This window comes from Lynx canadensis, chromosome C2 (assembly GCF_007474595.2).
Source record: "Lynx canadensis isolate LIC74 chromosome C2, mLynCan4.pri.v2, whole genome shotgun sequence".
In the NCBI taxonomy this organism is placed as follows: Eukaryota; Metazoa; Chordata; class Mammalia; order Carnivora; family Felidae; genus Lynx; species Lynx canadensis.
In genome coordinates, this window is record NC_044311.2 from 80,883,580 (window position 1) to 80,898,596 (window position 15,017).

General features: G+C 40.1%; 1 protein-coding gene across 4 annotated transcripts in view; it reads left to right on the top strand.

Moving 5' to 3' along the window:
- The window catches only part of TP63 (tumor protein p63), a 230,873-nt gene that overhangs the window by 134,817 nt on the left and 81,039 nt on the right, over positions 1 to 15,017 (top strand). For all 4 annotated transcript variants that reach the window (XM_032594732.1, XM_030330361.2, XM_030330362.2 and 1 more), the window contains exon 4: positions 12,766 to 13,020. In XM_032594732.1, the coding sequence (XP_032450623.1) occupies positions 12,766 to 13,020 (255 nt within the window). The remainder of the gene's footprint in view (positions 1 to 12,765; positions 13,021 to 15,017) is intronic.

Genomic DNA, 15,017 nt, shown 5'->3' on the forward strand with positions numbered 1-15,017 from the left:
AAATATGGTAGGGACTTCCATGTTCTGAGAACTAGAAACTATGAATGTTTTGAAGGCATGGACAAGGTTCAGAATCCATGATTCAAAACTTTGTTTACATGCTGTAGGAGTGACAGGTGTCATCCTGCAGGGAAGGAGAAAAAATAGCCCACGTGATTTCTTGGGCTAGGTGAAGTTGAGAGTTTCCTGATCCCATTCCTTAGACCTCTACAGAGACAGATAAATTATCTTATCCTTATAGGGACTCAGTAATTACATTGTTATTTTTATTTTTTACTTTTTTTTTTTTTAACATTTATTCATTGTGGAGAGACAGAGCACAACTGGGTGAGGGGTAGTGAGAGAAGGAGACACAGAATCTTAAGCAGTCTCCAGGCTCTGAGCTGTCAGCCAAGAGCCCGATGTGGAGCTTGAACTCACAAACCAGGAGATCATGACCTAAGCAGAAGCTAGATGCTTAATGGACTGAGCCACCGAGGCACTCCAGTAATTGCATGCTTAAATTAATCAAAGCGGGAACAGAATCCAGACTGATTGCTTCTATTAATTAGGATTAACTTTATTAAATAGTCATCTTAGAATCAGGACGAGAAAACCATTTCTCTGGTCACTGCTCGAAATGCAAATAGTAATCCCGGAGGTAAATGTGAGAGAATATAGCAAGTATGATATTTTTCCAACATGAGAATCCCAACCAGGAAATAATAGAGCAGAAGCAAATGTGAATGTCTCATTTAAGAAACAAACACCCTGCCCCCCCACCCCCAATTAAACAAAAACAGCAATAAAAAAAAGTCAAGATTTTGGAATCTCAAATTAAAAACTCTTTGCCATAAATATCTCAAATTTCATTTTGGTTGAGGTGACATATTTGTGTTTGAGATTTGAACAGAAATATTGAGGGAAGACGTGTCTTCACCTTCACCCATATTAATATCCTTTCCTTCCACAACCTCCTTCATCACTTCCATCTCATGTAGGCAATTACAGAAATAACGGAGGGGTAGGTGAGGGTGGGCTCAGGGTGGGAGATGACTCAGTGACTTGATTTAAATGTAAAGGGGAGTGGGTAGGAGGGAGAACTGGCCTCAGTGATAAGTGGGGGGAGAAGTCCAAGCTTATATCTCATCCCTTTCTCTTCCTTACAAACCTAATCCTCCACTAACAGAAAGTGGATTTTGAAAATACCCAGTATCGAAATGTGGTTGTGCTGATTTCATCTTTGTGCAGACATCAGGGAACACAGCAAAGTAACATCAACGACCACATTGCTTACAACCTCCTTTGCAGAGCAAAGTGGTTAGAGGGAGTGTCTATACAGTCTTTTCTTTCTACTTCCCTGTATTTGATTTTCTTACTTGGTCTGATACTAGAGCACATCTATCCCATTCAAAAGGCATACCTTTTCATACTCTGGAAAAAACAAAAACAAAACACACATCTTGGGAAGCTCTCATTTCTAAATGTATTTCTTACTTGATAATGACTAAGTTTATACAATCTGCTCAGGTTTGCTTTTTCAAAGACAAAGTAAAATCAGGCTGTCATGTCCATTCTGAGATGGCTTTGCCAGGTAATACTTACCTGTCAATTTAAAGTTCAGTAACTGGTGTTAAGGTAAAGCACATGTTGGTTCTAGGTGAGGGAATATTGGCAAGAAGAAAACATTTTTGGAATGTTAGTGGATGTGGGTAGAGTGTAAATTGATATCTCATGCAAAATGTGTGATCTGAACTGCATCTTGTCTGTGTTTCTTAAATGGTAAAAAAAAAAAAAAAAAAAAAATCCTATAAAAGCTGAAAGAGGGAATTTTGAGTCAAGCTGTAGTGTGTTGCCAGGGGCGGAAATTTATGAAACACTCTCGTCAACTCTTCTGGAAACACTACAAAAGAAATGGTTCTGCTTTTTTATTGGTGCTAAAGCCACTAATAGGTGCAGTTTAGTGTAATACCACTATGAGAATTACCACCCCCAAAGTCAGCTTGCCTTGGAAAGAACTCTGTACAGGCATTTTCTTTTTCCTTTCAAGCTTGCGCAAAAACACCCAAAGGGGCCATTTCCAATCCAGGCAGTGAGCTTTCTCAAGTTTATTCTTTCTCAGATCACAGAGACAATGGAGAATATGCCCTGTTTACTCAAATCAGTCTGGATTAGTGTCACTCTATTGATGGAATCAGAATTAAAAGGAAAACCATTACCCTCTCAACCAACGGGCAACATCAGATGTTTTGGGAACGGCTTGATTATTTTTAAATGGACCATGTGAGACTCTGTCACCAGACTAAGGTTGGGGACTCCACGGGCGTACACACAGAGAGAAATGGTGACCCTGGGTGAAGCAGAAAGCCCAGAATAAGCCTGAGGCTGGGAAATTATTTCAGTAGCCAGTCCCAAAGTATCTGAAAGGCTGAAAAACAGAATAGTAAGTTTCCAGAAAGGGTATCTTTCCTAGCTTTTTTCTAACCCCCAACACCAGCCCCCAGATATTTATCTTCAGATCAGATTGTTTCCAGTTCTTAAGACCCTGCTGGGAGGCTACTTCACCTTTAACATTTTCTCAGAACTGCCCCCCTCCCCCCATTCAGAATAACTTCTCCCTCCCCTGAGCTTTGGTGCACTTCTCTGTTCATCCTTCACTGCTCTCTGGGAGGCCCAGATGCCTTCTCCCCAATCCTGGTGGGTAGGGCACGTGCGGTACTTATCTCTGTATCCTCTCCAGGGCCACCCAGTAATGTTCCTGAATGTGATGGAGGCATGTTCTGTTGCTGTTGCATGAAGGGGTGTCTTCAAATAAAAATGTGGCCTATAATATATACTTTTACAGAAATGGCTCTTTATAACTAACCTGTGCAAAAAGTAAAGTGACTTCAACGTTGTACAAACCTTGTCTCCACCTGTACATTCTGAATCATATGGTTTTCCTTGACATCTTACAAGTCCCTCTCCCTCTCTGTCTCTCTCTCTCTCTTTCACGAACCCTGGTATTTATTTCCATTATACCTTAAGTGGCAAGAAAGTTTTTAAGACAGGGAAGTTTCCCAAGTAAGAAATGACTTCTACTCTGACAGAGGTAAACAGTGTAAAGTGTGTGCTGCTTTCATTTAATGGATTACCCATGAGGACAGAGAATGTGTTTGATTTTTTAAAAAACTGAATAGATTAGATTGTTATCTTGCTTTGCAGTCACTTCTTAAAAGTGTTTACTTGCTTCCACACTGATTAATTTTGTCCCCTGATTCATTTTGTCCCCTGCATGGCTCTTGGTCATCACCAGAGATTTGGGTGGTTTGCTCTGGGTGAATAAGCTTGATGATTTGCAAACACTTTCCTGTTTTATTTTCAATGGTGTTATTATCACTCAAGGATGTCTGAGAAATCTTTAAGTCATTTTGTTCTTAACCGTGGTGTCCTAGTTTTTTGTTTGTTTGTTTTTTCGTGTTCAAATAAGACACCAGGGGCTGTTGTAATTATTAAACTGATTGACTGTTACTTTCGTGATTGAGTAAATAGGATGAAATGAATAGATGGCTGTCTTTTCAAAGTAAGGCATGTCTTCTGCATAGCTGGAAACTTCGGTTTTATTTTGCAGTTAAAAGTGACAGCTTAAAGGAACACTCCAATGTTATGTAAGTCACCGTGTCTAATTACAAAGCGTAGTAAATCACTAAAAACTTTCATCTCAAATACAATGAAAAATGTAGCAATCAGCAAAGAACTTGACAAGCAAGAGGAACACAGAACCAGTGTTTCTCATTTGAATATATATAGGATAGTAAAACTGAGTAGTGCACTCCTTGTTTCATGCTTTACTTTTCTATCTGCAGAGAAAAACTAGTGTTTCAACCTCTCTGTGTGTATTATAAAGTCAGGGAAATGAAGTCATGAACTTAGACCATTTGCAAGAAAATGGTGCGTAAGTCTGATAAAGTACAATCTCCGTTCCTGAAAACATACACTGTAAGCCCTTAATTATGGCATTATTCTAAACTGACTTCTAGCTAACAGGGCAGAAAATCATGGAAATCAGAGAGGGAGGGAAAAACTTCGTGGCCTATCCACTGGAAACGAACGTCTTACTCTAAGTTTGTTTCCGGGTGGTTTCTTCCCAAAGAAATCTGCATTCGGCCACAAGCTCCGTCTGTAGGAAGTGAATAATTATATGGCCACAAAGATTTGGATTCTGACTGCTGACCTAGATGCATTAGGAACAAACTCGAGGCCATGAGGGAAAAGACACTGCCCTGCCACGAAAACGTGTATGTGTTTGTTTTAAGGAAGTAGGAGCTCATTAATAAACTTTCCAGCTAGGTGTGAGCTACTGAGTATTACTCACTGCCTTATGAGTGACAGGACTGGCTATTCTGCTACTAGTTCCCATAAAAGCTGAAGCTAAAAGCACAATCCCACCTACCAAAACAAAGGAGAGCACAGAGTAAAGGTCATAGAGATTATTTGCAGATGCACCATGACATTTAGTCTGCAGTAGTGTGTAAAGACATGAAGCCGATTTGAAGGCAGGCTTCCTTCAGCATAAAATTCAACAGTTAGGCGCATTCGAATAAAAAGAGATATCTTCTGAAAGTGCTTTTTACTGGAAAATATTTTGCATTTATTCTTTCAATAAATATTTCCCGAGCAGCCACTGTGGCTCACACGCTGTTGCAGACGTGAGACCCGGTGATGAACGAGATACAATCTCTCATAGATTTATGGTGTAGCAGAAAAGACCGATATTTAAAATATATATATATATTTTATATATATATATATATATATTTGTACATATATATATATATATATATATTTGTACAAATAATTTCAGTTATAATGATGCGATGTCGAGGGAAAGTCCGAGCAGTAAGACCGTGTGAAACAAAGGGAAATGCCTACCTGGGTGAAGAGGGCTTCTCCTGGGGAGAATGGCATTGAGCTAAAACTACAAGACGAACTAGGATACAGCCCGCCAGTGGGAGGGGGCTGCGGACTGAAGGAGTCTGCCTTTGAAACACTTGAGGAGTGCCTGTTTGCAGGTTGTTTAGTGAGCAAAGGAGAGAGTTTCAAATAGTGTGGTGAGGCCACTGGCAAGACTCGGGGCGGGGGGTGGGGGGGCTTTACTCTAAGACAGTTGGGACCTGCCCATGGTCTTCAACTTGAGAGAGACATGATCTCACCTACACTGAGCTGCTGGTGGCAGGCTCCGAGGAGCTGGGTCTCTCACTGTCTGCAGTTATGCACAGTCTAAGAATGGTTAGTTTTATATCCTGTCCTTAAAATGGACAACTGTTTTTTGTTGTTGTTGTTGTTTTAAGATCTAGAATGGTATGCTTTCATTGAATGTAAGTTTTAGATAAAAATTCCAGGCAGAAATCTGAGGGACTCAGATTTACATGCAATCGGAATGAAAGATAAGTAAGCAAGCGGGTTCTCAAGCCAGATTTACCGGTTTCTCATTCGGGCTGTGTCGCTTACTATGCTTACTACCTTGAGCAAGTTACTTAATCTTGCGGGGCTTCGGTTTCCTCATCTATAAGTTATGTATAAAACATGGGATGATAATGCCACCTAGCTCATGAGGATTAAATGAATGAGCAGAACTTGAAGACTCTAAAAAACATAGGTAAGGACTCAGAAAGATTATTCATAGTAGAAGTAGTAGCTACTATTCTTTTTGTAGACAGGATTGGATATGGATGCTCCATACATTTCAGACTTTTAAAACATTTGAATGGTCACTGTTTATTGAAACGGCTGTGTCTTCAGTTTCACATCATGGTAAACAAAGCTATCCTCTGTTATACAATGATAATCACATTTAATCACTCCAGCTGATCGAAGTCATGATTTCTGATATGCCCGACACAGATATATTACAAAAAATATTTTTAAATACCTTAAACTCATTTTAAAAACCAATGAAACATTATTGATGATCTTCTAAAATCACCATGGTATGCTTTCCATATAAGTGACCTAACCTTCACTGAAAATTTTCATTACTATGTACTCTCTTCCTTTCACGTTACCACTTCTGCTAAATAAAGCTATCAAAATAGTGATTGTGAGAGGCTGAAAACGTCCTCAAACATATTTTTTCCAACTTTGAAGAAATTGGAACTCTGTATATTTTTCCTTAATATCCGCATCTAGAAGTGATTGAATTTAGAATTATGCCTTTCTGCTAAGCCCCATGCCGCCTTGGTATGTTGATGGTGACAAAGCCCTTTGAAGAATTTAGATGCTCGTGATTATAATTTTGCTCATTTGTCATTACTGAAAAGGAGTACTGACTGAAATAAGAACCTGAAGTTTATTTTTTTCTTGGTTGAGCTCTCCACAGTGTGAATTCAGTAAATTTAGGCTGAGTTTTAACCTCAACACGGTCCACCACCTGGATTTGCAAATGCTGTTGTCCAGTGTTTTTCGGCATCGCTGTCCACCTGATCAGCCAACTGTGTAGTTATTCATCTCACCTGAGGTTGTCTGGCATTGGCTTTTAGGGAGCTCTTTCCTGAGTTACGGAATCTCGGGCCTCAAAGGAATCTCGGCACTTTGTGTCAGACCATAAAGCATTCTAGTAAACTCTCTGCCTGCTGCCAGAAGTTCCTGTGCGCTTAGGTGCTTTATTCTTACAGGCTGTTTATTGTAAGGTATGAGTACATTTTACCTCGAAGCATGTGCTTTGGGGGATCATTTGGAAGATAAAAGAAGCGAAATATTTTACAAGGAACAAAATCTGGTCTTGAGAAAAATCAGATGCTGAATATATTCTTAAGGTTGAAAGATGGTACTTCAACTTGACGTTGTTATACAAATATCTTCTTGGCCGCGGATGGAGCATTTTAACTCAGTTGTGTTCAATTCTAGCATAAAACAAGCCATCATTCTTTCAGGTGAGGCAGGCAATAGAAAACTAAAAAATGACAAGCATTCCTCCCTACGGCAGTGCTTGTTGAAAAGTCACCATCCTGCTGATATTTGGGGATGAAGTGTAGAACTGTCTACTAGAGCATATTCGAATGAATGCTTTGTAAAGCCAGGGTCACAAGGAAAACTGCTTTCTTTTCCCAGGAGGGGCTTTAGAATGTTCACAAGAGCTCCTTCAGGAAACCCAAGGTGAAAGGTTTAATCAGCTGAGGAAAGTGTATGCATGCTGCTGATTTCTAGGCTTGGCTTGGTAAATCTGGATAAATAAAAAAGCAGGTTATCTCATGTTTTGAAAGTAATCTCATGGCACTTTAATATAGCTTTGTGGAGGAGTGTGGTCATCCATCAGAATGCTAGAATTGAGGCACCTTTTATGTTTGATCATGAGATTCAGTCTCCTTGTAGGAAACTAAGGTCCAGGTGGTTCATGTACCTTGCACAGAGTTTTCAGCACATTAGTGGCAGTGTTGGGACTTAGACCCCACATCACCAAGTCTAGGTTCCAAGTTCTGTTCCATTACTAGGATCCATTCAGGAATGGTAAGTGCTAAAGAGTATTCAATTCCCTTCCCTAGCCTTGTCTAATAATCAAAGATTATAAATATAATTTCTTCCAAATGAAATTTGGGCAACTTATTGTTTCCTGTGACAAGGAAACATTTAAAAATTTGTTTAATGTTTACTTATTTTTGAGAGACAGAGAGAGAGAGAAAACGAGTCGGGGTGGGGCAGAGAGAAAAGGAGACAAAATCCAAAGTAGGCTCCAGGCTCTGAGCTGTCAGCACAGAGCCCGATGTGGGGCTTGAACCCATGAGCCGTGAGATCATGACCCGAGCTGAAGTCAGAGGCTTAACTGACTGAGCCACCCAAGCACTCCTCAATGGAAGTAAATTAATTTCGATTACATATCCTGACAGCAACCTCTCCTATTCCTGATTTGGCTTTCATTCCTTTTCTTCTTGTTTTTTGAATTAACCTCTTGCCATAGACTGTTAGCTCTTGTTGCCATGCTGCCATAAATTAGCTATTACGGATGGTAATGTCTAGTAAATAGAACTTATAACATGTCTCTTATAAATTGGAGGAGAAAGTTCTCAGAAACACAAATTATGTCTAAGTCCCTCTTTCCATTGCACTGGTCAAATGACTTGATGGGGATCCTTTTTTTTTTTTTTTTTTTTTTTTTTTGATGCTAAATTCTTTTATAGGAAAGTACTTATTACATTGTCAACTTTAAGTATAAACCCAGGTATTCAATATTGAGTTTTATTTACAGTGATATATACTGACACAGTATTGCTGAGCAGATGAGAAGAAAATTTAGGTTCATATTATGTTCAGAGTTTAAGATCATTTAACAGTGTAACCCAGGGGGAAAAAAAAATAGATGAAACTAAATAGGGATTGCATTTATAGGGCACTCTTACAGCAGTGTCCACTCAGGAAAAAAAAATCTAATCTTCTGTATTTTAATTCTAATAATCCATCCAAATTGAAGTTTAGTGAAGAAACAAATCAGAGCCTATAGATGGCTATGAGAATGTGAAGGGTATAAGAGAGGAGAAAAACAAGAAAATACTTTTATCTGTATTTGGTAATACTACTTATCTAAACTTACTCGTTCCTAATGGTAAAAGCAAGCAGTTTAAGATTCAGCCCCTGGGTATCCCTACACTAATCATGACAGCTCCATGTTTCAGAACACCCCCAATTTGTTCTGTGATTACCAGCAGTATAAGTCTCTGTGACCAAGGTGTGTTTCATCCTTTCTGCGGTCAGATCAACTAGTGTGCGATGAAACTGAATACATTCCAGTTACAGATGCTGGTAAAAAACCTAGGGTCCAGGTGGTGAGTCTTCTGTTTCAAAGTTATTTTATAGGAAATGATGCATCTGTTTGAATTCAGAGGAAATCAGTTGTTTTCAGCCTTACAGTAGACTTCAGACAAGTTGTGTTCATTTTGCCTTTCAGGTTTTGTGGAAACAAGGCTGTCCCCTCTTTCAGACATGATAGGGTAGATATGTGACATTTTTTATTCATTCATTCATGCATGCATGCATTCATTCATTCATCGAGTGTCTACAGAATATATTAAGTTTATTTCAAAATCAAGATGCCTCACGGTTTAGAAAGGGACAATCTAGTTTCTATTTCATTTCAAATATGCTAATAGTTTTTATTACATCAGACACATGGGACATAGACGACCCCATACAGTTCTTCTAAGGGCAGTTTTTTGACTGATGTGCAAGTGCCATGTTCTAACTTTTCACACTCTTTTACTGGTCACTGTAAATAGGCATTACATGAACATCCAAGAATAACACAAGATCCCCACCCCCTATATTCATGGAATTATAGTAAAGAAGGGCCACAGGCATTGCTCCATTCATCCCATCAGCTTCCCTTTGTGGAAAATAAGGTATAAATATTGTTCTCATTAACCTGGTACAGAGTTAGCTTCATGGGCATACAAGGTATGTAGTAGCAAAGGGTGCTGTGCTTTGTTTAATGCTCTGCTATCACCATTTTTTTAATGTTTATTTATTTTTTTTATTTTGTTTTGAGAGAGAGAGACAGAGAGGGAATGGGGCAGGGGTCGGGGGGGGGGGTTGCAGAGAGAAAGAGAATACCAAGCAGTCTCGGGACTGACAGTGGGGCTCGAACTCAGGAACCATGAGATTGTGACCTGAGCTGAAATCAAGAGTCAGACTCCTAACCAACTGAGCTAGCCAGGTGCACCACCATTTTGAAACTTAATAATTTATGAACAAGAGGGCCTGTATTTTCATTTTGCACTAAGTCATGCAAATTATTTTGCTGATCTGGCCTATGGAGGACTTGTTCTTCTCGGCAATGTTGATCTGCCCCTCAGCCTCCAATGCTGCTCTGTCCACATGTCCACTCTCTTGTCAAATCAAAGAGGCAAATAAGAAACTTCTCTCATTGTTGTTAACTAAATGCTTTTTAAATTAACTTCAAAAGGACTGTTTCCCATGGCAGGCTTATGACATTGATTTTTAATAAAGTTAAGCAAAGTATCCAAGTAGATTTCCTTTCATGGAATTCTTTGGGTTTGTTCTTGTTTGTATTTTCGGCTAATTAATTTAAAGTTAGTAGTGCTGCTTTTGTACTTTAGATTTTTTTTAAGACAATTGAGTATACTACTTGGTTATGTTTCTTTAAAGTAACATTTAAGAAAGGTTTGCATTGAAATGTGTTTTTCCATTTTTATCTTGGATAGTGAGCAGCTCTTTGTCTAAACCTAAGAATTCCAGCTTTATGATGCATAAAGAAACCTAGGCAGTGGAGGCACACTCTGTTGTTATTAAGTAAAATTTTTCACCTAAACTGATTGGAATTAAACATGATGGCATTTAAAAGCCCAGCCATCAGCACCCACAGTGCTGTTAATGACTGGGAATAAGGCTTCTGTTTCTTTAGAACCACCCATTATGTTCAGCCTCACCACAGTCCCAGGGGTCTCCTAGGTACCTCTGAGGTGAATGCATTTTCCCTTTCTGTTAAGTCCTTAGCGAAGTGCTGAGTGTTTGCTCACTGGCTTTTAAAGCTGGTCCCAAAACTTTTCTCTTTACATATATTGGAAAAAAAAAGAGTTTTCAAAGGGCTATGTTTCTTTGTTCTCATCCAAGCCCACAATTAGCTGAAGTTCCAATTCTGCATAGCTGGAAGGAGGAGGGAAGGGTGGCTCAACAGGCATTTTACTGCCTGTGAGAAAGTGCTCGGCCCAGTTTCTTTGTCCTTTATGTCAGGGCCCGCCGCTTCCCTAATTGTACTGCTGTAGGGAAGCACGTGCCTCTGGGAGCATTATCTGATTCCTCCTGGACGTTCAGGAGGGCTTTGCATGCTGACCCTTAACTTGAACACAAATAATATCTTTTCAATCCCATTCCTCCTCTGCTGCTGCAGGCTTGGATGCCTGGGGACTTTGAATTCAGCCTGGGGGTGGGGGGGTGGACGCTTTGTGGGGCCTCGGGGTTTTATTTTCTTCTCCCCTCCTCATCTCACCTGCAGTCCTGCCTCACCTGTCAAGAGGGGAGAGCTGAAGATGGAAAGAAGGAGGGGGGGATAGGAGCTGCCGAAGTCAGAGGGGAGAGGAGGCAAGACAAACAGCTGCTCTTGTCAGCATGGGGATAAGTGTCAAGAGATTAATAGTTATTTGAAGAGCAAATGGGGACGTGGCATTCGGCAGTGGAATGCGAAAGTATAAATGTAATGGAATGGGCATGCGGCCTTTAACATTTAGACAGATGCTCTCTGGACTGAAGGGAATGGCAGAGTTCTTCGCTTCTCCCCCCGCCATGTGAAATACCAAAAGTTTGGTTAAATAATTTAGTTTCATTAACATTTTTGTCAAGCGTCTATTGCTTTTGTAAGTTTGTTCTTCTCCATTGTTTTACTGGGGCTAGGACTCTCAGAGTTCTTTTTCCAGGGAGGAACCAGTCTCCTCGGTGCCCACAAGACTGTTTTTTCTCTTCTTGCTTTTGCTTGGTTTCCCCTTCACTCCCTTGAAGAAACAATGAGATTAACCTGTACAAGCAAACCTGTCCCATACAGTGGTTGCCCCTTCTGGAAATGTGTCCAGTTTGACTCAAGTTTAGGAATGACTTGAATTATCTCCTCAGGCTGACAGGTGTGATGGTGGTGGGCAGGGCCCTAGACTCAGAGTCAGAAGATTTGGTTTCATAATTCCCACTCTTTGCTTATTAGCTGATGCTTGAGCAAATCACTCCCCCTCTCCAATAGTAATACTTTTTTTTTTTTGCAGATTAAATGAAAAGTTAATCCATTCTTTCCGTACATGCAGATTTAATGAAAAGTTAATTCATTCTTTCCATACACCATGCACAGAATGCCTACTGTAACCATTTGCACAGAAGGCATAAAACATTAGGCAGCGGAGTTACCCGAACTAATGTGCGCCTCAATTACATCAAATATAGAATGTTTATTATAACTAAGTGATATTTCTCTTACGCATGTTCTACTCTGGCAAAGAACAAACTGCTACAAAGAAAATGAAAGAACAGAGGAAAAATTAGGCTGCGTTTGGATGATATACTAGCATGTTACTTTTAAAAACATATAGGTGACTCACCCTTACCTTGCTACCGATGCTTCGCCAGTCTTGATGAACCGAGACCTTGGTCGGGGGTTGGGGGGCACTCTTGGTACCCTGGGACAGAATTTAGATAATAAGACTACAAGGAAATTTGGAGAACATCTGCTTTTGTTCCATCTGCAGCAATTTGATGCTCACATCCCTTTTATAACATATCTATCCAGTGATCATTCTCATTCTGAATAACATGGCGGGGGGTGGGGGGAAGTAGCATGTGGTATTCATTTATTTTAAAGATATTCTATACACCTACTAAACACTGGGCATTTCTGCCCAGTTTGTTAATGAGCACGTATTCCACATTTTCTTTAATTCAAATATAGTTGCCACACAATGTTACATTTGTTTCAGGGGTACAATATAGTGATGTCAAGTCTATACCCTATGCTATGCCCACCACACATGCAGCCACCGTCTGTCGCCATACAATGCTACCTCAGTATCATTGTATATATTCTACTTTTAGTTGCTCTTCAGGAGACCACAGTCTCCAAAGGCTGCACCCTTACAAGGCACGCATAGGCCTCAGACTTCCCTTGCTGTTTCCGTGTATCACAAATTGGTCCCTTTACTTGAAATATGAAGTTTCATAGACCCACGGTGGATTTCTGGACAACGCATGCACCAAATGACGCCTTTTCGGAGCAATGATGGGCAGCTGAAATGGCTAACTCTGGGGTTTCTGGGTGTCCTGCAGCCACAGTACACGAACCTGGGGCTCCTGAACAGCATGGACCAGCAGATTCAGAACGGCTCTTCGTCCACCAGCCCCTACAACACAGACCATGCGCAGAACAGCGTCACGGCACCGTCGCCCTACGCGCAGCCCAGCTCCACCTTCGATGCCCTGTCGCCTTCCCCCGCCATCCCTTCCAACACCGACTACCCGGGCCCGCACAGCTTCGACGTGTCTTTCCAGCAGTCTAGCACCGCCAAGTCGGCCACCTGGACGGTAAGAGCCCCGGGCACCTGTGTACCCTTAAACCTGACCCCTGCCTCCAAGGGTGGTCTTCATTGCCCCCCCTCCCCCCCAGGGACTTCTCAACTCTGTCAAGGCTTAGAGATTCATTTCACAGTTTCTCCCTGTCCTCCAAGGACATTTTGGTTTTGAGTATTTAACACTGAACCAGAGAAAGAAAAAGTACCATTGAGTGGGCAAAGCCCTGATCTGGGAACCAAAGTCCTGTGTTCTGGCTGGCACGTAGTAATTTCAGCGAATCTGTTCTCCCCCTCCCGGCTGTCAGGGGTCCTTGGTGTAAAAGTTTTTGGAAAGCTATAAAGCAGTATGCCAACAAGAAATATCATAGTCGTAGGATGCGTATTTGCATTTACCAGGATGTAGGATAGTTACCAGTCTCCTTATTTTAAAGAAGTAAATGCCATATTAATATGTGGTTAAAAAATAAAATCACAGGCATGGGGTAATAAGAAATATAAATTTCATTTATTAAGGAAGGGCTAAATTTGTTTATACGTGTAGGTTCTATAACACGAATCGTAACTTATTGATACAAATAGATTTATCACCTTTATAATTTTTCCCCCAAAGACGCTTCTAAAACTGTACATCAGAGTCCTGAATTAGTCCAAAGACATTATGATTAAAAATGTTGAAAAAAAGAACTTTACATATGTAACTTTTCCAAGAAAATATGGAAATATTTTCAAAAATTAAAAAGGTACAAGAATGTTTATTCTATTTCAAAGTTCATATTGTAATGTATTATAAATAAGGTTTGTATATAAGGGAGGAGATGTACAAGGCTGGTTTTAATTGCTTGATCAAAGAATGGCCAATACCAAAGTGGCATGCATGTTTTTCAAACAACTTAATATTTGCATGGATTCTAAAAGCACTTCGAAATATCATCCTCTTATTGAAAAATAGCTTTAGAATGGTTTTAACAGGTTTTATTTTTTCCTCTTTGGCAAATAGCTTTCTTTGGAAAGTGTTTTACTTCTATATTATAGCATCTAGTTCACTATTGCTTTAATCCAGCTGTATATGGTTCATAAAACAATCTACATTTATAAGACTACATCCCAATGTAATTTCACATGTGTTCCCTCATTTTGTCTTCACTTCTTTGTGAGCTAAGTAGGATGAGCTGTATACTTCCCATTTCACTAGTAAGGAAAGCTAAGAATGTGGAGGTTAAATGACATCCCTAAACGGACAGAGGCTTTTGTGTAACAGGACCTATTTCTGATTCTGACCTGCCCCACCAGATTGTGTTCTTTCTTTCTTTTTCGTTTTTTCTAATTAAAATTTTTTTCAATGTTTATTCATTTTTTGAGAGAGAGAAAGAGAGAGAGAGAGAGAGACTGAGTGTGAGTCGGGGACGGGCAGAGAGACAGGGAGACCCAGAATCTGAAGCAGGCTCCAGGCTCTGAGCTGTCAGCACAGAGCCGGACTCGGGGCTTAAATTCAGGAACCCTGAGATTGTGACCTGAGCTGAAGTTGGACACTTAACTGACTGAGCCACCCAGGCACCCTTCTTTCTTTCTTTTTCTACCGTTCCACATAAGGATGTTCAACACTTGCCTAAAATTTTATTTTAGTGCTTTTCTTTCATGATTGGAGAAGCGGTTCTGTCATGGTTCATATTTCAAACATAAAGTCTAACTATGAGCCTACAATTTGATCTTTTTTCCATGTGTTACTCACCAACTGTGTTATAATCATGAGTGTCTTTTATATTAATAATCCTGGAGGTGGACACTAAAGGTGAGTAAACTTAGAGTTCATAGGCCTTAATAAATATTGGTTGATCAATCTAAGTAATACTTTGCTGAAGATCTGCCCCGACTAACCATTTTATAAGTGGAGCATAATGTGCTTTAGAATAGGAGTTGCCAATTGGGTGTTCATAATCCCTGATCTCCAAGGCTAACAGTTTTTTGTTTGCGTACCCAGGCCAAGCTCTGCTGTGTTAGGAATAAGCACAT